The 27,407-nt window shown below is 36.7% G+C and overlaps 1 protein-coding gene across 1 annotated transcript in view; it reads left to right on the top strand.

The window, feature by feature from the left end:
• The first annotated feature begins 233 nt into the window (after positions 1-233).
• TTC26 (tetratricopeptide repeat domain 26) overlaps positions 234-27,407 on the top strand; it is a 58,621-nt gene continuing 31,447 nt past the window's right edge. The window contains exons 1-7 of the mRNA XM_044677730.1: positions 234-312; positions 1,770-1,907; positions 11,754-11,846; positions 13,171-13,285; positions 16,508-16,557; positions 19,707-19,852; positions 20,540-20,711. Coding sequence (XP_044533665.1) covers positions 310-312; positions 1,770-1,907; positions 11,754-11,846; positions 13,171-13,285; positions 16,508-16,557; positions 19,707-19,852; positions 20,540-20,711 — 717 coding nt within the window. The 5' untranslated portion in view covers positions 234-309. The remainder of the gene's footprint in view (positions 313-1,769; positions 1,908-11,753; positions 11,847-13,170; positions 13,286-16,507; positions 16,558-19,706; positions 19,853-20,539; positions 20,712-27,407) is intronic.

The following is a 27,407-nucleotide window of genomic DNA, read 5'->3' as shown; positions in this document are numbered from 1 at the left end:
CTGGGAAGCAAGGGAAAAATAAAAAGAGCCCAAAAGCTGGCAAGAGGACCTAGTGTAGTTCTCAAAAGACAAAAAAAGGCAAGATCTCTTTTCGGATTACCTGAAGCAGCGTGGAACCAAGAGCCCTGCGGACAGAGTTCTCGGGAGGGCACTTGTGCCAGACGGAACGTTTCGCTTTCCCCCGCGCCCCCTCTCCCCCCGCCTTCGCGGGGTTGCCGTGGAAACGGAGGAGGGAGCGCGGATGCAGCGAGTGGCCGAAGCGGGGCCTCTGTTTCTTCTTCACCAAGTGGGCACGATTCAGCCGCCAAGATGGTGAGTGTCCTGGCGGTGAGCTCTGCCAAGGGCTGGGCGGAGGAGTCCAGCCAGGACCTCGGGGTGGGCTCAGAAACCGCCACGTTCTCGGAACGCTCTCGTTTATGGCTAAGCCTGCGGCTGGTTGGCAGAGCTGTTTCGGGACCATCCCTCGCCGAAGGGGAAAGCAGTGTCAGAGCCCCCTGTCCCACACATGTCCCCCAAAACGTACCCCGTAGACCCTTACTCCTTTTTGTCCTCTTCCAGCTCCCTCCTCGCCTTCCTCCTCCTCCTCCACTTATTCACCCTTCCTTGCCTTCCTCCTCCTCTTCCAGCTTTCCGTTCTCTTCTTCCTCCCTCCTTTTTTCCCCCTTCTTCTCGTGCTCCCTGCCTTGATCGCCTCCTCCTCCTCACTCTTCTCTCTCCCCCTCGTCTTCCTCCTTGCCTTGATCGCTGCCTTTTCCATCTCTTTCTCTTTCTCTCCCCCTGTTCTTCCTTTCCGCCTTTTTCTCCTTCTCACCCTGTCTTGATCTTTCTCACTCTCCTTTTCCTTCTCTCTCTCTTCTTCCTTACCCCTTTAGCTTCTCCCTTCTTGATCTCCACCTTCTCTTCCTCTTTCTTTATCTCTTCTTCCTCTGAACTCTCATTGATCTCTTCCTCTTCCTTCTTTTTCCCTCTTCTTCCTTCTCTTCCTCCCCCTTTTATCTTCTCTTCCCTTCTCGATCTCTTCCTCCCCGATCGCCCTCCTCCCTTCCTTGATCTCCTCCTTCTCTCCATCAACCTCCTCCTCTTCCTCCTGCCTCCCCGCCTCCTTCCTGCTCCTCCATCACCACGGATACCGCCAGCCCAGTAATCACCTCTGCCCATCCCTAAGCCAGATAGCTGGGGAGCCCGGGGACTTGTGATGAAGAGCCCAGAAAAAGGAGTGAGGGAAGCTCTGCTAAAGCAGCTGATCCCCTCCTGGGGCATAAATTGAGAGCGTGGGGAAGAGACGCCTGAGAAGTCGTTTAATTCAGTGGACAGCAAAAAGGAATAGAAAACCAAGGCTTCTATACCGGCTGTTTTCAAGCATCACAGGGTGGCTTTGCTCCTTCACTGGTGCAGTGGAAAGAATGCAGACCCTCGAGCTAGAGAAAGTGGGTTTGACTCCATGCTGATTCTTATTACCTGTGTGGCCTTAGACAAATCATTTAGCCTTCTTGGTCTCATTTTTCTCATCAGTAAAATGAACGGATTGGTTTTAAGTGTCTAAATCTGATCTTTTGAAATGAATGCTATATGCAAGAATTTCCTTAGAAGTATTTCCAGGTCTGAGAGAATATTTCTACTCTTTATTTTCATAATTGGTCTTGATCCTAAGGAAGGAATTTGGACATTTTTTTGGAATCCTTTTGTACCAGGATCTGTTGGTGCTAGAATTGTTTGTTTCTGTTTGGAGAAAGCCCAGTTCAGACCACAGTACTATTTTTCTTTTTCAGATGCTTTCAAGAGCCAAGCCTGCTGTAGGTGGTGACCTACAGCAAATTGACAAAAGGAAGAAAAAAGGAAGAAAAATTCCAAAACTAGAAGAGCTGCTATCACAAAGAGATTTTACTGGAGCTATTACCCTGCTGGAGGTAAACTCTAATCACTGCTATTTGGGGTCTTGGTTTCTAAGATGTAAAATGAGAGGGTTGAATTAGATGATGTTTGAGGATTCTGACAGCTCTAACTTTCTGATTCTAATACCAGCAGATGAATGTCAATTTTTTTGACATAGGTCTAAATCCTGAATTGAGCATGTAAGTAACTATGAATTCAAAATCATTTATTAAGCTCTATTATGTGGCCTAAAGCTAGTATACACCTTTTGAAGATTAAATTTTTTTTACCCCTAGATTTTGCCTGACCTACCCCATAGTTGATGGAAAATCTACCTACTCTCTATTATAGTGGTAAATGTCATTTAATGTAATATTCATTCTCACAAATTAAATTTCTTATTCAACACAAACCTTGACCACTTAACCATTTATTACTGTAATATACATTACTGCATTTTATCTACAAAGAATTCTGAATTTTGATATATTTTATTTAAAATAAAAATAACTAGCTTTTAGAAATATTTCTGAGTAATCAATATAAAGTTCATGAGGTGAGGCAGAATAGAAGAAGTGATAATATATATATAATGCCTATTCAAGGTTTTCTGGTGGCACATAATGCCAAAATCATTTTCCTAAAGCACTACTCCAACCATGTTATTCCTAGTCAATCAGTCAATAATATGAATTGAATATAAGGCTAAGTATATGGTACCATCCTGATGTTTGTTATTATGTATTTCTTTTTTTTTTCAGATTTTGTCTTTTTAAGAGCATTGATTATGGTTTATCTTTATTTTATAATGGAACATCTAACATTATGCATATAGTTACCACCTTGTGATGATTATCATAACGTAGAGTATATTCGACACAGGTTTTTATCCTAGGCAAGAAAATTATTCTCATTCAATCAAGAGTAATGATTGATGTCATGTAAACTTATTTATATTATATATTCCTATGAGTATGTTACTGTTTATGTCTCAGTTTCTTTGAAGCAATGAGATATCTTTACCCCCAAAACAAAACAGCTTGAGGCTTTTAGGGCTGCTTGAAGATATACTGACCAAATGGCATGGCCCACTAAAAGAAAATTCTAAATTGATGAATCTTTATTTAGTCCCTAAAGGGTTCTTAATTTTTGGATTGACTAGGCTGAGGTCTGTCTTCTTCCATCACTAAATCCTGCAAGACATTAGAGGCTGTTTACTAGGGATTTTTTTGGTTTATAAAAAGATTAGTCTGTTATTGGATTTTTTAAAAAATTTAAGTAACTTAGGAATTCACTTAAATTTAGGGGGAAACTTTTAGATAAGGTGTATATGTCTGCTAAGTGGATAAGCTATCATGAAAAATGTGGGTTAGAAATTCTTGATTGTTGCCTTATCTGGGATCAATATTGCAATCTCTGCTTTTTAAAGTTCACCTGAAGCATAATGTTTTTTGTTTCAGTCTTTTTATTTTGACACTGTGGAATGTGTTTCTTATAGACTTACTATTGAAGTCTGCTTTTTTAAATTAAATTTTATTTTATTTTCTCCCAATTACATGTAAAAACAGTCCCCAACATTTTTCAAAGAATATTGTCTTGAATTCTCCCTCCTTTCTAACCTCCTGTCCTGCATTGAGATGGTAAGCAATCTCATAGATTTTACATGTACAATCATGTAAAACATTTTCCGATATTAATCCTTTTGTGGAAGGAATCTCAAATAGAAAAAAAATAAGAAAGTGAAAAAAGTTTGATTTGGCCTGGATTCAGACTCTTAGTTCTTTTTCTATGGAAGCAGATGGCATTTTTTTATCATGAGTCCTTTGGGATTGTTTTGGATCATTGTATTGCTGAGAATAGCTGTTATTCACAGTTGTTCATTGTACAGTATTTCCCTCACTTTGTATAATATTCTCCTGGCATTGCTTGTTTCACTCTGCTTTACTTTGTGTAAGTCTTTCCAGTTATTTATTTATTTATTTATTTTAACCCTTAACTTCTATGTTTTGGCTCCTAGGTGGAAGAGTGGTAAGGGTGGGCAATGGGGGTCAAGTGACTTGCCCAGGGTCACACAGCTGGGAAGTGTCTGAGGCTAGATTTGAACCTAGGACTTCCTGTCTCTAGGCCTGGCTCTCAATCCACTGAGCTACCCAGCTGCCCCCTCCAGTTATTTCTGAGATCCTCCTGCTTGTCATTTCTTATAGCACAATAGTATTCCATTACAATCATATACTATAACTGACTCAGCCATTCCCCAATTGATGACCATTCTTTCACTTTCCAATTCTTTTTTCCCATAGAAAGAACTACAAAATATTTTTGTATATATTGGTCCCCTACCCTTTTTAAAAATCTCTTTGGGAGTATATATATATATACATATATATATATATACATATATATATATACACATATATACTATTTTTTAACCCTTTGCTCTCCTGAATGATTCAATAAGTTCATAACTCCCCCAACACTGCATTGATGTCCCAACTTTCCCATATCTCCTCCAAGTTTTGTTAGTTTCTTTTTCTGTCATGATAGCCAATCTGATAGGTGTAGGGTGGTACCTCAGAGTTGTTTTCATTTACCTTTCTCTAATTAGTAGTGATTTAGAGCATTTTTTGCATGACTATAGAGAGCTTTGATTACTTTGCCTAAGAACTGCCTATTCATATCTTTTGACCATTTATCAAATGGGGTATGACTTGAGTATTTGAGGAATGAGACATTTCATAGAGACTTGTAAAAGTTTTTCCTCATTGTGATTGTTGTGTATTACTCTCCACTGTTTACCCCTGTTTTGTTTTTGACCTCTACTTCCCCAATTTGTCCTCTTTTCTATCAGCCCCTTTCCTTTTCTCTTATCCCCTTCCTCTCCTACTTTTCTATAGGGTAAGATAGATTTCTATACTCAGTTGATTATATATGTTCTTCCCTCATTGAGCCAATTCCAATGAGAGTAAGGTTCATATGTTCCCCTCTCTATGTACTCCATACCCTCTCCACTATAAATGCTCTTTCATGCCTCTTTTATGTGAGATAATTTACCCCAATTTATTTTCCCTTCCCCCTCCTCCCAATATATTTCTCCTTCTCATGCCTAAATTTTTATATCATTCCATCATTTTTAACTCACACCCTTGTCCTCTGTCTATGTACATTTCTTCTAACTGTCCTAATAATGCCAAAATTTTTTGTACTTACAAGAATCATCTCCCCATGTAGAGATGTGTACACTTTAACCTTATTGAATGTCTTTTGACTTCCCTTTTCTATTTACCTTTTTATGATTCTCTTGAGTCTTTGGGGTATAAACCCAGAAGTGGTATGGCTGGATCAAAGGGTAGGCAGTCTTTTAAAGCCCTTTTGGGCATAGTTCCAAATTGATCAGGGCAAATTTCCTTCTTTTTGGATTTGAGAGCAATTCATATTTTTCTTGGAGGCCTTAGACACAGCAGTATTGACTTTGTTGTCTTCTTCTGAATTTACATTTTGGTCTTCCCTGTCACCAAAATAACTTTCTATGTTGAGTTTCTTTTTTTGTTGTTTTGTTCATGTTCCAGCCTTTTTTTCTTTTAGTTTAAAAAATTGTTTATAGTTTGGCTTGAACTGAGTGAAAGAAGCACTGTTTCAAGCTTCAGGTTCTTTGTGCAGGTTATTTCAGAGCTAGCTTTAGGGATCTATTTGCTTTCAGTTCTAACAAGATGGTATAATGTAGAGAGGTGTGTTTAATATTTCTTCTGCCTGTGTTCTAGTCTATGAGAAACCCCAAGCAGTCTTTTCCCCCTTGGAACTGTGACTAGGGTCTGTTATCTGTGGCCTGTTATAATTAAAATTAATAATGGAGACTGCATATTGAATTATAATTATCTATTAGTAAAAATGAGAGAGAGAAAGATCACTAGGTCTTTAATTACCAAAGTCTCCTGGCTGAGTCCTGTTTCTTAAGTTCTAGCACTCCCAACCAGCCAGGCCTCTTTTATAAGTGGCAGCAAGGGAAAGATAAGATTGGAGACTGCTGGAAAGAGTGAGTAGAGACCTCACTCAGGATGAGGCTCTCTCCAAAAGAGATCTTTGCTCCTGGTTGGCCCTCATCTCTGATAAGGTTAATGATCAGAACAGTCTGGGTCATGATTCCTGTCCTCCATCCAAATCATCACTAGGCACACAGAAGGATACTACCAGCTGCTTCTGGATGTCAGGCCCTTGAGTTTTGCCACACTGGCAATTAGTGGCATCCTACCTTACTGTGCATGTGTGGGATAAAGGGCTACATTTTTTTAAAAACATTTATTAATATTTATTTTTTAGAAAAGTTAACATGGTTACATAATTCATGCTCTTTCCCCTTCACTCTGAATGTGGGTAGTGTTCTTTTCCATAAATCCCTCAGAACTGTCCTGGGTCACTGTCCATTACATTCTATTTTACCACAGTGTATTGGTCTCTGTGTACAATGTTCTTCTGGCTCTGCTCCTTTCACTCTGCATCAATTCCTGGAGGTCTTTCCAGTTCACATGGAATTCCTCCAGTTTATTATTCCTTTTAGCACAATAGTATTCCATCACCAGCATATACCACAATTTGTTCAGCCATTCTGCAATTGAAGGGCATACCCTCCTTTTCCAGTTTTTTGCCACCACAAAAAGCACAGCTATAAATATTTTCATACAAGTCTGTTTATCTATGATCTCTTTGGGGTACAAACCCAACAATGGTATGGCTGGATCAAAGGCAGGCATTCTTTTATAGCTCTTTGAGCATAGTTCCAAATTGCCAGCCAGAATGGTTGGATCAGTTCACAACTCCACCAGCAATGCATTAATGTCCCAATTTTGCCACATCCCCTCCAACATTCATTATTCTCCCCTTCTTTCATTCTAGCCAATCTGCTAGGTGTGAGGTGATACCTCAGAGTTGTTTTGATTTGCATTTCTCTAATTATTAGAGATTTAGAGCACTTTCTCATGTGCTTATTGATACTTTTGATTTCTTTACCTGAAAATTGCCTATTCATGTCTCTTGCCCATTTATCAATTGGGGAATGGCTTGATTTTTTATACAATTGGTTTAACTCCTTGTATATTTGAGTAATTAGACCCCTGTCAGAGTTTTTTGTTATAAAGATTTTTTCCCAATTTGTTGTTTCAAAGGGCTACATTTTTGACGTTAATTTTACCCAATCCTCCCTCTGATTCTTGGTGAAGTCAGCATGTTATGTCTCCCCACTTTTGATTCCAGGAGACTAATATGCCTGGTGCATAATGGCACATTAACTCTTTGTGTTCCCCTATGGGGCCTGTGACTATTACTCCAGTTCCATTTGACCACCAAGTGGCTATTATAAAGAATTATTTATCTCAAAGACATAGCAAGAACAAAGTACAATAATTCCATCCTGTGTTTTCCTTTCCCTAACCCCTCTCATTGAGGTACTTCAGGGGCACACTCTCTCCAACACCACTTCAGGTTCACCAGTCTCTTAAAGGTATTCCCTTCCACATCATCATGAGTGTCCCAGAAATGAGCTCAATTATTTCTCTATGATTAGACATTTGGATTGTTTACAATTTTTTTGATATATTAGTGTTACTACAAAAATCTTGGTAAAATTTTTGTTGTTTATCTTAATGCCCTGGGGATATATCCCCCAAAGTAGAATTCCAGAATTATTAAAGTAATGAATAGTGCCACCTAACAAGATAAACCTATGTAAGTTTTACCACATCCTTGTTACTATAGGGGTTAGAAAAAATTTTAACTAATTTTTGCTAGTTGAAATCATATTTTAATAAAGTGCTAGGGGATGGGAGTTATTCTTAATTCTTCTTTTCATTACTACTATTTCCTTACTATTTGTATACTAATAACATTGCCACAATTTATAAAGAAATTTACAGTGTACAGAATCCTTGACTTATGTGATCTCATTCAGGCATCACAATAATACTGCAAGGTAGATTTTATTATCCATATTTTGCAAATAGGGAAGCTGAAACTCAAAGGAATCATACCATTTTCAAGTGGCAAAATTGTGATTGAAATTCAAGATTAATGTTGCCTCATGTCCTTTAAATTATATTAATATTATTGCTTATGTAAACTGGCTTCCTTGATTGCTTATTACATTGATTCTTTGCATTTACTTTATTATTATGTAAAGGGTCTTTAGAAATTTAGATAGTAAACTTTTTGCTAGTTATGTTTGTCATATATATCTTTCCCAAATTTGTTTTATTCTGTCTAATTTTATTACATTTGGTTTGTAAATATTTTATAGGTATATCTTCAAACGAATAAAATTTTTTGCTGATTAATTCTCTATTAAATAATCAGAGATTTCTAGGGAGCAGCTGGGTAGCTCAGTGGATTGAGAGCCAGGCCTAGAGACTGGAGGTCCTAGGTTCAAATCTGGCCTCAGACACTTCCCAGCTGTGTGACTCTGGGCAAGTCACTTGACCCCCATTGCCTACCCTTAACACTCTTCCACCTAGGAGCCAAAACATAGAAGTTATGGGTTTAAAAATAAATAAATAAATAAATAATCAGAGATCTTATCTCCACAGATCAGATAATTTTGTTATTTAGAGTTTAGAAATAGTTTTTAAAAGCATAGTTCTTTGATTCATGTGAAATTTATTACAATGCATTATATACAGTATAGATCCAAGTGAATTCTTTTCCATAGTCAACTTGGACTTCCTCCCACCCCTTTTTTAATGACATTATTAGAAATCTGGAATAAGTCAAATATGTTAAAAGGATTTTTAAAAATTATTCAGAACAAACAAACTCTCTTTGCATTTGTTGCGTTACTCAGTTACTTCTGTCCAAATTTATCATTCAATCCAGACATTTTCTTTCCTGCCTTCAGAACCTGGCACATAGTCAATGCTTAATGAATTTGCTTGTTGACTGACTAGATTATCTGACAAGAGTGAAATGCTATCATACAGGGAAAAAAAAAGAATTTTTTAGAAAATAGAAAAGGAAAAGGAAAAGGAAAAAAGAAGCAGAGGGAGTAAAAACTGGAATTTCAGTACTGTATCAATATAGATATTCCCTCAAACAAGTTAAAAATAAGTAGCTGAGGATTAGCTTCAAAGAATTCCAAAAAACAACCTCTTGTTGAAGGATGGTTTACTATGGATTAGTATATAGTTTCTAAATACTTGTAATTCAGTCATTTTCAGTCATATCCAACTCTTTGTGTTAGACCCCTTTCTTCTCTCCCCAAGTTGGAGTTTTCTTGGCAAAAATATGGGAATGGTTTGCTATTTCCTTCTCCAGCTTATTTTACAGAACTGAGGTAAACAGGGCTAAGTGACTTGCCCAGGGTTTTACAGCCAGTAGATGTCTGAGGTCAGATTTGAACTCAGGAAGATGAGTCTTCCTGACTCCAGGCCCAGTACTCTATTCACTGGCCAAAATGGATCTACTGAGAGATTATGAGGAAATAGACTGAATACACTTGCTGTCTTATTTTGTATTAGGGGTGATAATAGGGAAATTTTAATTTACAAAGTATTTCTGAAGCAAGCAGATTGGAAATCACATTATTATTAAGTGTTAGCATGCAAGAAATTTTAGACATAATCACAACCTTAGTTTAGCAAAAGCACAAGAATCAAGTAGCAAACGTGAGTTCTAAAGTACTTGAGTGAAATTTCAAAGCATTGAACCTAAATTAGCCTACATTAACTTAATTGTTATAGAAATGATAATTAGACTAAATAAATTTGAATTTTCTTTTTAAATAAAATAAAAATTTGAAATTTGAAATTCCCATTTAAAAGAAGAATTCTGTAGAAGAACCATTTGGTTACTATATGCCTGCTCTATAATAGTGTAATAAGTGCTTATTAAATTAAATTGAAATTAATTTAAAAAATATTTGGCTTCTTCAACAAAACCTAGGTCAAATACAGTAGATAGTATTGGTAGCTAACAAGAAAAGCATACAAATTTATTCTTTTGTTTCAGTGTGGTAAAGAACAGGGAACTTATTTATTTAAACCCTTACCTTCTGTCTACCATAACTACCATAAACTACCATAAAAGTCATCCTGACTTGGGTCTTTCATTGAAATTGTGAAAATCGATTCCTGGTGACCAAAACTTTAAATATCCAGTCCAACCATAATTTTTACCCCTTACAGCACAAATCAACCAGGCAGGGCTTCAGAGGCCCCAGCAAAGGGGGCACAGAGGCTAATTAAACAAGGCTTCTAGCCATGAGGCCTCCTCTAAGACAAAAGACCTCTTCGTAGAGGCTGGTGCTTCCGGAAACGCCAAGGAAAGGAAAGGGAGTCAGCCTTCCACTCACCCATGTGATAATCCAAAGGGAAGCAGTCTGAGGTCTCAACCCAAGCTCCTCCAAGGCCAAGTTCAAAGGGGAAAATCCCCCTCACAGGAAGTTACCATCATATTTAAAAGATAGTTCTTTGCATCACTTCCCGTGTCCACCCTCCAGTTCTATGTGGACAAATAGCAGCCTCAACCTTGTTTTTGACTGCCCAGGGGACAGTCACCTATTTTTGATTTGTCACTCACTAGCACATGTGGGTCATAGACCTCCCCTCTTGCCACTTAATTTTAAGTTAGGTGGGGTGACATATTCCTGTTGGCAAATAGAGGTGAGCTAATTCCATCTTCACAGTGCCCAGTATCCTCTGAGGACCCTTCCAACTCCCATCTCTTCATCCACTATGAGAACTTTTTACCTACTACATAACTGGACCAAATATAATTGCATGTATTATTTATATATCATGAATTCCAAAAAGGATCTGCATGCACATGTCATGCTCTTGGTCCCATTTGGTACTGTTTGCCCTGGATGACAGTTGCTCTTGTTCTGAAATTACTTTTGCTAATTATGTTTCTAAATGGTGAACTATAAAAGTCATAATCATTCATTTTGGCAGGCTGGCTTAACTGTTTTCAGAGAATATACTTTGTTGGAGGGAGGTTGCTTGGGTATTAGGAAATGCTCTAGTATTGTGACAGATTATTAATAAAATAAGATTAAGTTTTCTTCAGTCTCTGAGAGGATATGCCATAACTTGATAAATGACTCTGATTTTGGATGGTACCATTATCAAATACTGCAAATAGGGAGAATCCTGTGAAGCTTGAAAAAAAGGTAAAATTAGCATAACTCAGCTCTGCTTTCCATGGAAAGTAAACTTATAGAAATACAAGGTATAGTCACTCTAACTCTGGCCTTTTCAGTAAAATGAAGGAATAGTTTAGTGATCTCTGAAATCCCTTCCTGCCCTATATCCTGACATCCTAAAATAAAACATGAAGAAATTTAAACAAAATTTTCATAACCAGGAGTTCTAGATATATAATGGGTTCTTGATGGAAATATATATTGTTTTAGAATATATTCTTTAACATTTTGCAACCAACATTGCCTGCCCCCCCAAAAAAATTTCTTTTTACTACTGTTTAAAATTGATTACTGGATCAGAGGACACAAGGTCTGAGCCATTTATGGAAGTTCTTATGTTCTTTTGTATTGTATGGTCTAGTGGGAAAAAGCCATGGGCCAAGAGCCAGGAGATCTGGGTTTTAATCCCAGTTTTACCATAAACCAACTATATGGTCTAAGGTAAGCCATGTGATTTCTCTGTACCCTACTTACTTCATCTCACAGAACTGTAAGGATAATAAATGTATTTTGTAAGTAAAAATAAATATATGAATAAAATATAATAATAGTAATGATTTTACCAGAATATAATTTAACTGAAACTAAAAGTTTTACCTTCAGCACCTGTAATTCATTACTGTCAGTGAAATTCTAACTTAGTATTTTAAAAAAGATTTAACTTTGAATGTTTATTTCATCATATCATTAAATCTTAAAGTTCAAACGTCACGTAGGAGAACAAGATGAGGACGCAGATCTGTGGATTGGATATTGTGCTTTTCATCTGGGTGACTACAAGAGAGCTTTGGAGGTTAGTAAATAAATAATTTCAAGTTGTGCTTTCTTCTTAAGAATTCTTTGGGAAAGCTTCAGGTGAAGATCTTTGTTTCTTTGAACTTGATTATTTTTATGCCTAAGGAAGTCAGAATTCTGTCACTTGACATTTCTTCAAATGTTATTTGAAACTTAATTCCTTGTATAATATCTTTGTTTTTTGAAGTGTGATTCTCTTCTAAATGATTCTGATTATTTCATGTTATATATGTCCAGTGTCATCAATCTGTAGGATTCTGACTCTGAATTTAAGTATGAAAGTGGGCAGGACTTGGTAGCTGTATGTTCCACACTTTTAAGTTAGTAATTGGAACAGTTTGATCAGTTGAACATATATGTTCTTGGTCTTTAAGTATTAAGTGATTTGAGATTGGGCCAAAGAAGAAAAGAGACCAGGACAAACAAGGTGACTATAGATATTGCCAGGAAAACACTTGTTGAATTTAATTGATTGAAATAAGGTTGTTACTTACTTGTGGAGACAGGAGAAGAAAGGGAAGCTAGGTCTCGAAACATTGTAAAGAAGAAGAATTGAAAGGTTATCTGAAAAACACAGCTGGCAACATGAATTTTGAAATATGGCCTTGGTAGAAAATTAAATCTTTTAATGCAAATAAATAAGACTAAGAACTGATCTAAGCAGCAACATTGACATAGTGGATAGTGAGCCAACTTTGAAACCAGTCCAACATGGGTTCAAGGCCTACCTCTGCCACCTGGTGGCTAAGTGACTCTGGGTGACTGCACACAGTTAAATTAGTGCCAGCCAGTTGCTTGGAATAAAGAAAGCTTAGATTCAAATCCTGCCTCACACACTAGTTGAGTGGTCATTTATTTGCAGTCATTTAACCTAGCTGAGTCTGAGTTCTTTGTCTATACAATGGAGATCATGATACTTGGTAGCATCTGCCTCATAGGGTTGTTGTGAGGCTCAAAGTTAAAAATGTGCATGAAGTGATTTGCAAATTTTAAAGCATTATGAAAATACTAGTTGTCATTATTTTGCCTACTCAGTTCTACAGAAGGAAAATATCTTACCAACCTTCCATTTATATAGCTTATATAGACCAAAAATTTTATCAGTCTGACGTCTCTACAGGTTGCTACCCTAGGTCAATATCAGAATAGGAAAAAGTCTGGGCTTAGTAGGGAGTCATTCCTCCTAGAATTAGGTTGTGCTCTAACACTCTGCTTAACCTTTCAGGGAAAGAAAAGCACAAAGAAATCTATGATTTCCTAAAACGTAAGTTGCTTTCCTGCTTTATTATTTAAATATGATTATTTAACACCCTACATTTCAGGAATATGAATCTGTGACAAAGGAGGAGGGCTGTAATCCTGAAGTTTGGGTGAACCTGGCCTGTACCTACTTCTTTCTTGGGATGTATAAACAAGCAGAAACAGCAGGCTTTAAAGGTAAGATAATCCATTCAATTTATTACTTTCTGCAGCAAGATTTGTTTTTGAGATTGAAAACTTTATTATCCCCTCTTTCTGAAGCAAAAACTAAAAGATTTGATAGATTTGCAAGATTTCATATGTTTTATATAATACCTAGTATGGATTTGTCCTGCTTTATGATTGAGAAAGCAATTTTTTTTGCTTTTCAGCATACTGTTAATATTATTTGGGGGTACTATTTTTTCATCATTCTGTAGGTACAGCTTTTCCAGCTTTACAGAACTGTTGAAGAAAAAGGATTTTTCCAAGATTATTAGTCTACCAAAATTAAGCTTTACTTTTTCTCTAAGCCTAGCCAGAACCTAGAAGAAGAGAGAAAGGGCAATATTTCTCCTTCCTAATTTAAGGAAATAGGAATTAGATTTTGTTAGAACAGAAAAGAAGGAGGATTATTCTAAGAGATAAGGAAAAACAATGCTGTCCTTCTCCCAAACCCTTTCATAGCAGGCTATTGCTGCTCCTGCTCTAAGTTTAATTTAATTAATATTATTTATTATTATTATTAAAATATTAATTTATTTATATATTGTGGTTGCATTTTCTATAGCTGCTTTATCCATTTCTAAAAGGAAGGGTCAGAACTGGAGTCTGAAAAAACTTTGACTTCTTTCCTCACCTCCCTAGCCTCATTACTTATAGCCACTACAGAGAAACTATGCTCAAGATTATTTAGAGATGCCATGGGATATACATATAATAATAGGGAAGGAGTTGAGGGAAAGTAAGAAAAAAAGTTTTGGAAAGTAGTTATAAAAGAGGTAATTGAAACTTAGGAACCTCAAAAGACAGTATCCTGGGCATAAATTTATTTAACTTTGGGAAGAATGTTTTTAAAAATTGAGAAGATATTTTGGAAAGAATTTTAGTTCAGGTCTTTCGTAGAGTCCAGAATTGGATTTTGGCTTTATAGCCTTACACAATCCATACAAACAGTACACTCACTTACCTTGCCTTCATTTATTAAATTTATATATAAAAGGAGCAGATGTAGCCCCTAGTAGTGAGAGTAGGCTCCAGTAAAATTATAGCCATAGTTTGTGAGTAGTCAGACATGTAACTCTCCCTCATCCCCAGCATGAAAACTTAATCTAATTCCTTCCCAAATATTAAATGTTCTGGCAAGAAATTACTGATGTAGGAATTCTATGAGAAACTTAACCAGATGGTTACACATTAACATATTGAATTATCACCTATAGAAAACTCTGTTTAGAACTACTGAGATAATCTACATCCATTGTCTCTATTTTGTAAATCATTACTAACCATTGCCCCTGAAAAAGACTTACCTAATCCCTTAGCCTACATCATTTTCCCTATAAAATATGTACCCCAAGTCATTAAACTTTGTCACTGGTCTGCAAGAGGATTTCTGCATGTCTGTCTATCAGTCTGTCTATTTGGCCCTCCTGTAATCCCAGAATCATTTTTCTCATCCTGGTTCATTGACCCATGAGTAATTTGTAGAGCTAGGATCTACAGTCTTTCATAGAAATCATAACAATCCAGTTTACGACCTTTCTGTCCCTTTTCCATTCCACATAATTTAGTATTTATATACTGTTGTATATTGTCATCTAATTGTTTAATCAGTATATATTTATTAAGCATCCATGATGTGCCAAGCACTCTGCTAAGCTCTGGGCAGGCAAAGAAAGGTAAAATATAGTCTCTGCCTTCAAGGAGTTCACAGACTAATGGGGAAGATAACATATAAGCAACTAGTAACAGTCAAGCCATATACAGGCTAACTGGGGAATCAAGAAATAGAAGGCACTAGAATTAAAGCGAATGGAGAAAGACTTTTTATTATAGAAGGTAAGATTTTAGCTGGGCTTTAAGTATGCTAGGGAAGCTGGGAGTCAGAGATGAGAAGGTAAGGCTTTCGAGGCATGGGGGACAATCATTGAAAATGCCCAAAGATGGAGGGTCTTGTTTGAGAAACAGCAAGGAGGGGGCCAGTGTCACTTGGTTAAAGAGTATGTGGTAGAATGTAAGGTGTAAGAAGACTGGAGAGTTAATAAGAGGTGCCAAGTTATGTAGAGTTATGAAAACCAAATGGATTTTATTTGAAGGAGATAGGAAGCCATTTGAGTTTATTAAGGGACAGAGTGGTCAAGCCAGACCTCACTTTAGGAAGATCATTTTGACAGTGAGTAGAGGGTGGCCTGAAACAAGAAGAGACTTGTGATAAGGAGACCAACCAGTAGGTCATTGCAATTAGTTTTTACTTTCCAACATTGTAAGCTCCTTAAGGACAGGAATTTGTTTTTATACTTTTCTGATTTCCCTACCAGTGACTTATAGATGCCCAATATATAACTGTTGGTTGATTTTCTTTAGGAATTTGTCTTCAAGCATAAGAAATCAGTTTGTTCCATAGGAAATTTATGAATATCTTATGTATCCATCTCAAGAGACTGGGATATTAGAATAATGGAATTAATGAAAAGTGCTTATTAAGTGCTTACTATGCCGCCATCACTATGCTAAGCACTGAGAATATAAATGCAAGCAAGATAATCTCTGCTCTCAAAGAACTTATATTCTAACAAGAAAAGACAATATATATAGGGGCATGGGGCTCAGTAAGAGTGTTTTGGACACCAAAGTAAAAGAAAGTGGTGATTAGAATCAGCGTAATTGATTCCCCTTTCTGGGAATGGTAGTGTTGATATAATTACTGTTTTCAGAGACGAAGTTGGAAAGTAGGGGGAAGTGGAGAGGAGGGTATGCATACAGCACTATGGGGTATAGTTGGGTGGGAGGTGGCATGATAAGTCTAGGTCTTGACAAGATAAGAGGAGCCTGGAGCTCAGGGCAGAACTCAAGTTCCAGGCCACAAGTGTAGAGTGCCAGTGTATGATTTGGCATGGACTGAATGACAACATAGAATGTCATGGCTTTCTGTATTGGGTCTAGAGAGAGTACTTTGGGCACTGCGATAGCATCTGATTGAAGGAAGTATGTTTGAGGGATATCTCTTTTTTGGCTCCCTATCATAATGATTTGGGGACCTGGTCTGAAACAGCATGATTTTTATTATTATAGAGATCTCTGAAGATCAGAGGTAGGAGTTGAAGAAGTATAATTGCAGGGATTCTTCTCTTCAGTCAAAAGTATAATTCTGATATGGCCCACTCAGTTCTCTAATAATTAGCCTATATTTTCTTTCAGCTCCTAAAAGTCGACTCCAAAATCGTCTACTCTTCCACTTGGCTCACAAGGTATTATATTTCTGCTGACTTTTGTATACTGTGCCTTCTTTTTCCCTTTTAGCTTTTACCTTTTCCTTCCATTACATACATTAATAGAAACAAGTAGAATATAGACTATAGCTATGCAGAATTATTTCTTCCATTAATTTCCTTATCCTTATAACATAGTCACAAATGTTGGAATTTAATTTCTTTATGGAAAAGAGATGAATTTGAATCAACTGAACTCTAAACTCCTATCACTTATGAACTATATAAATAGCCCCAATTCATCTTATAAAACCTTTCTAATAATGATTTTAATCCATTAGCTTTTAAGAATAATTTTAAATGTCCTCTTTTCACATTATTTGCTTGCTACTCACTAAAATTGAGATAAGTAGTAACTAGATGCATCAGATATCTTTTCCAGGCTATATTTTGAAAAATAATATTGAATCTATCCACTTATCACATTAAGACAAAATTGAAATATTTTTTATGAAATGGTTCATTTTCACCTCTTATTGATCAATCAGCAAATTCATCAATTTGCTAAGTATTTTTTAATATTAAGTGTTTTCTATGGGCCAGGTTTGTATTAGTGTTGGAGATAAAATGCAAAAAAAGAAACTATCCTTAAGTAGTTTGCATTCTATTGACGGAGACAACATGTACACATAATGTACAGAATAAGTAAAAACAAAATCCTAGGTAGATAGGGAGAAAGGGCCTGAGCAGCTGAGGAAGCCAGGAAAAGCTTTGTTTAGAAGATGGTGCTTTAATTGTATCTTGAAAGAAATGAGAGATTCCTTGAAGGAGAGGTGAGCAAGGAATGCCTTCTAGGCATGAGAGGTTACTTATACAAAGAAGAGAGATGAAGTGCCAAGTTTGAGGAAAAGCAAGGTTAGTCTGGATGCACTGCAAAAAGCAGGATAGATGGTAGATTGGAGTCACACTGAAGAGGGCTCTAAAAGTCAGAGAAGTTCTATTTTATTTATAAGTAGCTGCAGTTTATTTAGTGCAGGAGTGTCAGGGTTAGATCTGAGTTTAAGGAAATTACTTTGGCAGCTGTCTGGAGGACAGAGTTGAGTGACAGGGATACCAGTTAGGCCTTTGTAGTAGTTTAGGAGAAAGGTAATGAACACCTGAGCTAGATTGGTGGTTCTATGAATAGAGAGAAGGGATTGGGGAAGAAGAGTTTTGGGGGAGGTAGAAATAACAAGATTTACCAAGCTGGTGAGCTTGAGAATAAGAAGTCAAGGATAAGGTACCTATGACAGAAAAAGAGAAGTTTGGTAAAAGAGTGGTTTTGAAGGGAAAGATAATAAGCTCAATCAAATTGTCTCCTGGACATCCAGTTTGAAATGTTCAGTGGACAGTTTGTGATAGATTCTTGAGTGATGTGGCATAGCGGATAAGCCACTGAACTCTTGGAGTCATAATGACCTGGGTTCAAATCCCACCTAAACACTTACCAGTTATATGATCTTGGGAAAAATTCCTTAACTTATATGTTCCTTATTTCCTTTTCTGTAAAATGACGGGGTAGGACTGGATGGCCTTGAAGTTCCCTCCAGCTCTAAATCTATGATCCTGTGGAACTGAAAAGAAAGGAGCTAGATTTATAGAATGGTAACTTCTGAATTACATTCTCTTCTGTAAAATAAAGCAGTTGGATGAGATGAGGGCCTTTGAGTTTTCTTTGAACTTTGAATCCTTTGAGCCTGCATAAGTACCCTACATTAATCCCCATTACCTCTAGGATAAATCACAAATACCTCAGCTGGTATTTAAATTCCTTCACAGTCTGGCTTCAGTCTCCTTTTAAGGCTTATTGTACATCATTCCCTTTTACATACTGCCAAGTTGGCTTACATACTATTCCCCAAAATTCATCTCTTGCCCCCATGACTTGGTTCAGATTGCCCCTAATGCTTGGAATGCACTTCTCTCATCCTCTACTTCTTGAAATCCTAGATTCTTCCAAGAACCTGCTCATGGACCACCTCTTAACCAATGGAAATTCTCTTCTGATTTCCTCTGTATTAGTGCCCTTTCTCCCATCCTCAAAAAAATTTCTAAAAAATATATATGTGTGTGTGTGTGCATGCATATATAGATGTAATTTAATGTGTCATATACATGTATATGCTTATGTACATATATACATGCATGCATGCTATGTGCATATGTATCTTTTTGTGTGTATTATGGGATGTCGATCTTGAAAAATATGGCCTGTTTTCTTTTTCCTTTTTATGCCTAGTGCCTCCTCCAGTGCCTCCACTTGGTAGGTATTTAATAAATTCCTGTTGGTTAAGACTAGATTGGATTGTAAATGGTGGAGCAGGAGCTTGAACCCACAGCTTTTTTTGCCAAGTCCACTTTGCTTTCCTCTTACTCTAATGAATTTTCACTCATTTGAGCCTTTCTAGTATAGTAGTTAACAACTCATACATCCACTTCTCTTTTCCTTCTTATTCTTCTTAATGTTCAAGAAAATCTTCTAATAGATGCTTAACACTTCATATATGAGGGAATAAATATTTTTTTCCTGTCAAGAGCCCTGAACTATAGAAAGTAGCATTTTTCTGCTATTCTTGAATAAAAGATAAGTCTTCTTTCCCATGACCAAGTAAAACAGTATACTTACACCGAGGTAGACACTGCTTTGCTCTTTAGGCAGTCTAACCTCCACATTGCTTCAGGCAGAGGAGGAATGAGAAGATTAAGAGGAGGGAACCTGGTTTATTTAGTAAAGCAAACAATAAGAAATATGCTTTATTTTCATATCATGGCTAAATTAGCTAAGAGAACAGGAGAGAAAATGTGAAAATGGATATAGGGAAGAAACAACAAGAAACAGAAAAAGAGTACAATGTTGGGGTAAAGGAGGAGATATTACTAGGCATATGCTTACTTTCACTTTATAGACTTACTTTTGCAAAGCTAATTCTGCAAAGACTTTTTTCTTTTTTTCTATTAGGAAAGACAGAGAAAGGATAGCCAGAAAAAAAAATGAGAAAGGTAGAGAAGGAGATGGAAACAGGAACACAGGAGGAGGGTGAGAGGGAAAAGTAAAACTTTACTGATGTGATAGTTGACTGTAATTGATTTCTAATTTAGTATTGTAATAATTGAATCTAACAAGTGTTCTCTGTCATATTGTACTTTAGTTCAATGATGAAAAGAAATTGATGAATTTTCATCAGAATCTTCAAGATATTACGGAAGATCAGCTCAGTTTGGCCTCAATTCACTATATGCGTTCTCACTACCAAGAAGCTATTGATATCTATAAGCGAATACTGCTGGATAACCGGTTTGTGCCCTACCTCTTCATCCTAATAGTTTTGATAGAACACTGTTTGCAGGCATAATTAGCTTCATTGAAGCCATAGTGCTTTATGAGTATGGTTTTCCCACCTTGAGTGTCCTCCCAATTAGGTGTGGTAGTTATTGCATGATTATTTTGGTCTGGTAAAACTCTATAATGTTAATTTTAGGTCTTTGGACCCCAGTTTTTGAAATGTATTATTGCCCCATCTTAAACCGTCTCGCCCCTTTAGGAATTATCTTCTAGTTTCTTAATCTTAAACTATAAGAATATTGCATTTTAAACCATTCTGCATTCCCCAGCATGTCTCCCTCCTCTAGTGAAATATCCATAAACTACCCTTTGACAATGTTTGCTGTGGTGATCTCTCTACATTTTTTTTTGGTCTGAACTTGTGATTTAATAAGTTTGAGGACTCCCTGGTGTGGCATTCAGGACCATGTTTGTAATTTATAGAGTCTTTATCATTGAAATGATCACACAGCTAATACGATGTTTCAGAGGTAGCACTTGAACCCAGATCTTCTTGACTTGAACGCCAGTCCTCCCTCTGGTCCATTTTGTTGCCTCACTTTTATTCCAGAGGGCCATAGAAAAGATCCCGATGCTCTAGCCATATTTTTGTGCAGTTGTAAAATTTGTATCCATGCTCTTACCTCTCTCATTTTTCAGGGAATATCTTGCTCTCAATGTTTATGTGGCTCTTTGTTACTATAAATTGGATTATTATGATGTGTCTCAAGAAGTACTGGCTGTTTACCTTCAACAAATTCCTGATAGCACCATTGCTCTCAATCTCAAGGCCTGTAACCATTTCCGTCTTTACAACGGCAAAGCAGCTGAGGTACTTCTGGCAATTTGCTTTTAACTTCATTAATTCTTTTTGAAAGTACTTGGCAAATATTCCCAGTTATTTAAGAACCTCTTTGTAAAGAACATGTTCATCATTATTGACATGTAATTTTGTCATTATCACAGTTGTACTATACCAAAATGGAGTGATGTTTCTGTATGTCAAGAGTTCCTGACAGGAATTTTCATTTATGCATATTTACATGTTTTTAACAGACTGTAGGTGGTTAAAATGTATTTGTGTTGTTTTTTTCTAAGACATATAATAATACCTTGCATTTTATAGCACTCTATATTTTCAGACTCAGTTTAACAAACATTTATTAAGCACCTACTGTGCAAGGCATGGTGTAGGACTTGAGGAAGAAAAGATGGATAAAAGGCAGTCTTTGCCTTTAAAGGATTAATGACAACAATAACAACTTATGTTTCTAGAGTACTTGAAAGTTGAGGCATTTCAAGTCTTACTGTTCCTATTTTACAAATGAGGAAATGGAGGCCCAGAGAGGTTCAGTGACTTTTGAGGTCACACAACAAGTAAGTTTTGGAGGTGGGATTCAGTCTTGGGTCTCTTGAAGCACTCCTCCTATCACATCCCATTGCACTGACAGTTTATCCAGATGGTTCTGATATGCATTGGAATGGAAAGGGTCAAAGGAGTTTGGGAGATGAGAGAATACCTTTTTCCAAGAGCCTTAGAGAAGCTTTCCTGGAGGTGATGTTAACTAAGCTGAGTCTTGAAAGAAGAAAAAGATTTCAACCGGCTAAGATGAGGAGAATGGTACATTATAGGCATGGGAAACACCCTCCTAGAAGGCTTATGGTTCAGCTCAAGACGCATTTATTCAGCAGCGTGCGGCATGAGATGAGGGATACAAACACATGAAGAAAAATGGCCTCTGTCTTCAGGGAGTTTATAGTCCCTAGAGGGTAGGGGTGGTGCTGTGTGTGTGTGTGTGTGTGTGTGTGTGTGTGTGTAGTTACTTACACAAGGCAATACAAGTGATGGTAGGAGGGAGGGAACACTAACAATGAGGAAATCAATGTACATACCCACGGGAGGGGGCACCTTGGATGAGCCCCAAAGGAGGCTAGTGATTCTCAGCCTGGAGGTGAAGAGGGGACATGGAAGACAGGTTTGCAAAGATATAGAAGCTGATGAAGAAGTGGCAGAATGAAATCAAGGAATAGTTTGCAGTTTGCTTGGGATGCTGCATTTGTATTTATCCACCCCAGAAGGAGGGGACTGAGGCTGACAGCTAAGTGTAAAGGTCTTTTTACCTGAGGCTAGGAAGCCCATTCTATTTTTCCCAGCTTTGCACTGCCATGTTCCTTCCCTGTTCCTTTTCCATCAAGTGGTTGAACAAGGTCAATGTTTTTTACCTTTCGGAGTCTGGAGAAGACAGCCCAAGTCACTTCTTCTGGAGGTCAGTGTAGAAAGACTCCCACACCTGGAGTCTGAGACACAAGCCTACTTGTTTGTTAGTATGGGTACCTTGACCTTTGGAAAGGCTAGGACTAGATAGGTGAGTACAGGCTTTAAGGAGTTCAGCCATCTTCTCTTATTTTAAAAGATTTTGTTGAAATCATGTGCATGGGATTGCTGCCTTTTGTTACCTTAGTTTTAATTACCATCAGTATGATGTATGCTTTCTTGACTTGAGGTTGCTAGAGTTAGGAAACTGCTGAAAACAATTACATCACCATCTTGTCAATCATAAAATCTTAAATGAATTTATAAAAAAGAGAATGCAGAGCTTTAGAGATATTCTCAATATGCTCAAATCTATTAAAACTATAGGTTTTCAAATCTGGCCTCAGACACTTCCCAACTGTGTGACCCTGGGCAAGTCACTTGACCCCCATTGCCCACCCTTACCACTCTTCCACCCAGGAACAAATACACAGAAGTTAAGGGTTTAAAAAAGAAACAAACAAAAAAAACTATATACTTGACATTTCATTAATTTTCCACAGGAGGAAAGTTACATTATTTATATTTTAATAATTATTTTTCCAGCAACAAACTATTGCCATATACTTTGCCTATCAATTTCTTATTATCTTAATAGAGTCTAGCAGGGGTAGGATTATGTGGTAAACAGACTTGTTCAATCACATCTATGCCCCCACTAGACTGACTTATTGTATCAATTAGTTTCCAGGCTTAGATGGTCCTCCTCTGCATTGGAAAGCCCTATCAAAGGATCTATATTATTGCCCTCCTTTTTGATTCTGAGCCCCCAGCAGAGACAATGTTCTGGCTGTACAAATCAGTATTTAACCTGTTGATTTCTTTCTCTAGTGATATTCCTCCCTAAGATAAGGGAAGAAATTATGATGAAACAACATAGAGAACATAATGAAAAATAAAAGAGATCACTTTGATTACATCAAATTTAAAAAGGTTTTGCAAAAATAAAGCTAATGCAACCCAAGATTAGAAAGGAAACAGCAAAAATTGGGGGGTGGGGTGGATTTTATAGCAAGTGTCTCTGACAAAAGCCTCATTTCCCTTCTTTTTAATTTTTTATTTTTAAAAAAAGTGTTTTACATAAGGTGGAAAATGTTTTATTGTGTCACACCAAGGTACTGTAAATATTTCAAAATATACAAAATTAATCTGAGAGTGATCCAAAAAATACCATTTTTGGTTTGTCATAGAACTTTTAAATGTCTAAAAGTTGATTTTTAAAGAAAAAACACTCCAAATCACTATTGATTATAGAAATGCAATTAAATCAACTTAGAGATACCACCTTGCATCTCTCAGATTGACTAGTATGTCAAAAAAGGACAATGATAAATGTTGAAGGAGATGTGGGAAAATTGAGACACTAATACAACCATTCTAGAGAGCAATATGGAACCATGCCCAAAGGCCCATAATAAAACTATGTATATACCCTTTTACCTAGCAATACCACTACTGGTATTCTGTATCTCAAAGAGATCAGAGATAGGGGAAAAGTACCTACCTGCTAGAAAATGTTTTTAGTAGCTTTCCTTGTAGTGGCAAAGAACTGGAAATAGAGGGTGTATGCAACAATTGGGGAATGGATGAACAGGTTGTTGCATATGGTTGTAATGGGATACTATTGAACCATAAGAAATGATGAATAGGATGAGTTTAGAAAAACCTTGAAAGATTTACATGAAGTAATGCAAAGTGAAGTAAGCAGAACCAGAACAGTACATACAGTAAGAGAAATATTGTACAGTGATCAACTATGAAGGACTAAACTATTATCAACAAAACAAGCTCCCAAGATAATCCTAAGGGCCCATGATAAAAAATGCTATCCAAAACCAAAGAAGGAACTGTTGGAATCTGATTGCAGATCAAAGCATGCCATCTTTCACTTTATTTACTTTATGAGATTTTTTTTTTGTTGTATGTGTGATGTGTCTTCTGTCATGGCATGGAGAATATGGAAATATGTATTGCCTGAAAGTACTGGTATACCCTAAAATAGATCATTTACCATCTTGGGGAGGGGAGAAAGGGAAGGAGAGAATCTGAATCACAAATGTCAGAAAATGTAAAAAATTGTTTCTATGTGTAATTGAAAAAATAGATGTAATAAGAGAAAAAAGGCCATTGGAGAGGGAAGCCAATTTGACAGAGTATAGGCAGCAATCCAGCTGAATTCTCCCAACATGCCTCTCCAAACAATTTTGAAATAAATCCTGACATCATATTTTGACTTAGCAGAGCCTCAAAAAAGGTCAAAGTAAGACATTTTCCCAGCCTGAGACAACTTAAGAGGTCAGCAGCAGAAACTTGCAACAGCAGATTTAGGATCCAACCAGAGTGAGGCAGAAGCACCAGCAAAGCAAGGAGCAGTAGCTTTGGGAGTTCTCAGCCCAGAGATGGTAAGAGGTTCAGAAAACTGATTAGAAAGAGATTCCATGGGATCCTCTGCTGGAACTAGGTACAGCTAACAATGATTGGTATTTTTATTGCCCACATGCAATTCAGGATCAAGAGGAGCACTTGTGATCAGTCATAAAAGGGCAGGGATCTTGGTTATAGTTCCAAGGTGGAGAGGAGCATTAATGCTTGCAGCTACAGGGGGAACAGGTGTCCTTCCTGGATAAAGAATTGAGCCCAGACCAGGATTATCAGTGACTCCAACTTTCCTTGGAAGCTCTGAAAATTTGTAGACTCTCTAAACTAGTTCTGAAAACAACTGTACAAAACAGCCTGAATCTTGGGACAGTGCCTTCCCACCCCCATTTGAACAGTTCCCAATTTAGGCAGTAGTCAGAAACAAAACAGACTTTTGAAGGACAGGATAAACAGAAAGAGAAGGATAAACTAAAAGAAAAAGGATGGAATGAACTGACCCATAAAACGGAAGTGAATAGCAGAATGGCTTAGAAATCAGAATATAACAATATGTTATTTACAAGAGACACATTTTGAAACATAGAGACAAGCACATTTAAAATAAAGAGCTGGATGGGAAAGCTGGGTGGCTCAGTGGATTGAGAGCCAGGCCTAGAAACAGGAAGATCCTCGGTTCAAATCTGGCTAGCTATGTGATCTGGGCAAGTTACTTAACCCCATTGCCTAGCCCTTACTGCCCTTCTGCCTTAAGACAGAAGATAAGGGTTTAAAAAAAATAATAAAATAAAGGGCTGGAACAGAATCTATTATGCTTCAGTGGAAATAAAAAAAGGTGGGAGTAGCAATCATGATCTCAGACAAAGCAAAAGCAAAAATATATCTAATTTAAAGAGATAATTAGGGAAACTACATTTTGCTAAAAAGTACAGTAGACAGTGGAGTAATATAAAACACTTTTTAAAAAATTTACTCTGATAAAAGCTTCTTTTATCAAGTATATGGGAACTGAGAAAAGATTTGTAAAAATAAGGTCCATTCCCCAAGTGATAAATGGTCAAAGATAAACCGGCATTTTCCAGAAGAAATCAGTTTTTTATGATCATGAGGGAAAATGCTCCAAATCCACATTTATTAGGGAAATGCAAATTTTTTAAAGCTTCTGAGGTACCACCTTACATCTACCAGAAATGACAAATATTGAAGGGGATGAAGAAAAGTAGACACACTAATAAAATGTTAATGGAGTTGTGAAGTGGTCTGACCATTTTAGAGAACAAATTGGAACTATGCCCATATCAGTATAAAATTGTACAATCCCTTTGCCCCAGCTCTGAACCTAAAGAGAGCAAAGAAAAAGGAAAAAGGACCCAAATATACAAAAATGCTTATAGCACCTTTTTTTGTGGTGGCAAAGAATGGGAAATTGAGGGAACGCCCATCATTTGGGGAGTGACTGAACAAGTTATGGCATATGATTGTAATGGACCACTTTTGTGCTATAAAAAAATGAGGAGGTGGGTGGTTCCAAGCAAAACCTGTACAAATCGATGCAAAGTGAAATGAGAAGAACCAGGAGATCATGTTATACAATAATAGTAATGTTGTAATGATTTCAACTTTGAAAGATTTGGCTACTTTGATCAATACAGTGATCCAAGACAACTGGAAATAATTCATCATGAAAAAAATGCTCTCCTCCAAAGAAAGAACTGCTGAATTCTGAATGCAAACTGAAGTATAATTTTCTCACATTTTAATTAATTTTTTTGTGGTATGGCTAATATAGAAATATTTTTACATGATTTATATGTATACATCATTGATACAATTTTGCTTACATTTTCAGTGGGTGGAAGAGGAGAAGGAAGGGGAGAGCATTTGGAACTCAAAATTTTTAAAGACAAAAATGTTTAAAATAAATAATCATTTTTTAAAAAATGAGTCAAATAAAAAACTCCACAGGTGATTTTGTAACATTAAAAAAAAAAGAATAAATAAAGGCCATTGGATTTTATGATTAGAAGTTCATTAATTAACTTGAAGCAGTTTCAGTAGAGTTGTAGGACAGATCACAGGATATTAAAGGATAAGTGGTAAGAAAGTAGAGACAGAAGAATAGATTTCTTTCAACAAGTTTGGCAGTGAAATGAAGGAGAGAATGAAGATCCATCCAGAGGCAGAATAACTGGTAGACTAGAGTCTGAGAAGGGTTGGTATCAAAGTCATAGGTAGAAAGGTTAATTTTGGAAAGAAGGAAAGATATTTCTCTGAAACAGGGGAGGAGAGTATATAAATCAGTGGAAGTAAATGAGGTTGCCAACAGAGACAGTACGGGTATTGAAGGAGACTTGGGAATAGCATTACAGGAAACACCTATATTTAACAAGTAGAAGTTCTCAAGAATTAGGGATTATGATCCTGGCAAATGATTCCAGGTGCTTTGTTGATAATGCTAACCACGAGAGTTTAAGGTGGGTTAATGAGAAAGATAAGAGACAGAAGGGAACTGATGAACAAGAGAATAAAGAATGGTTGAGGAAGTGATTTAGATTTTTGACTGCATTAATGGGTAGGCTAATAGGAGTAAAGAGGAAAGAATAAAAATTGATGACAAAAAATAGGAATCATCTTTAGTTTAGTGCCTTCCATCTGAGATTTGCTATTAAATTGAAGGAAGAATTATACATCTAGTTCTAGCTCTGTTTCCATGAGACATCTAGCCTCAGTTTTCTTATCTGTAAAATGGGAATATTAATACTATTCCATACCTACTTCCCAAGGTTGCTCTGTGTATATATATATATATATATATATATATATATATATATATATATA

Source organism: Gracilinanus agilis, chromosome 5 (genome assembly GCF_016433145.1).
Source record: "Gracilinanus agilis isolate LMUSP501 chromosome 5, AgileGrace, whole genome shotgun sequence".
In the NCBI taxonomy this organism is placed as follows: Eukaryota; Metazoa; Chordata; class Mammalia; order Didelphimorphia; family Didelphidae; genus Gracilinanus; species Gracilinanus agilis.
This window is presented reverse-complemented; position numbering and strand designations above follow the sequence as displayed.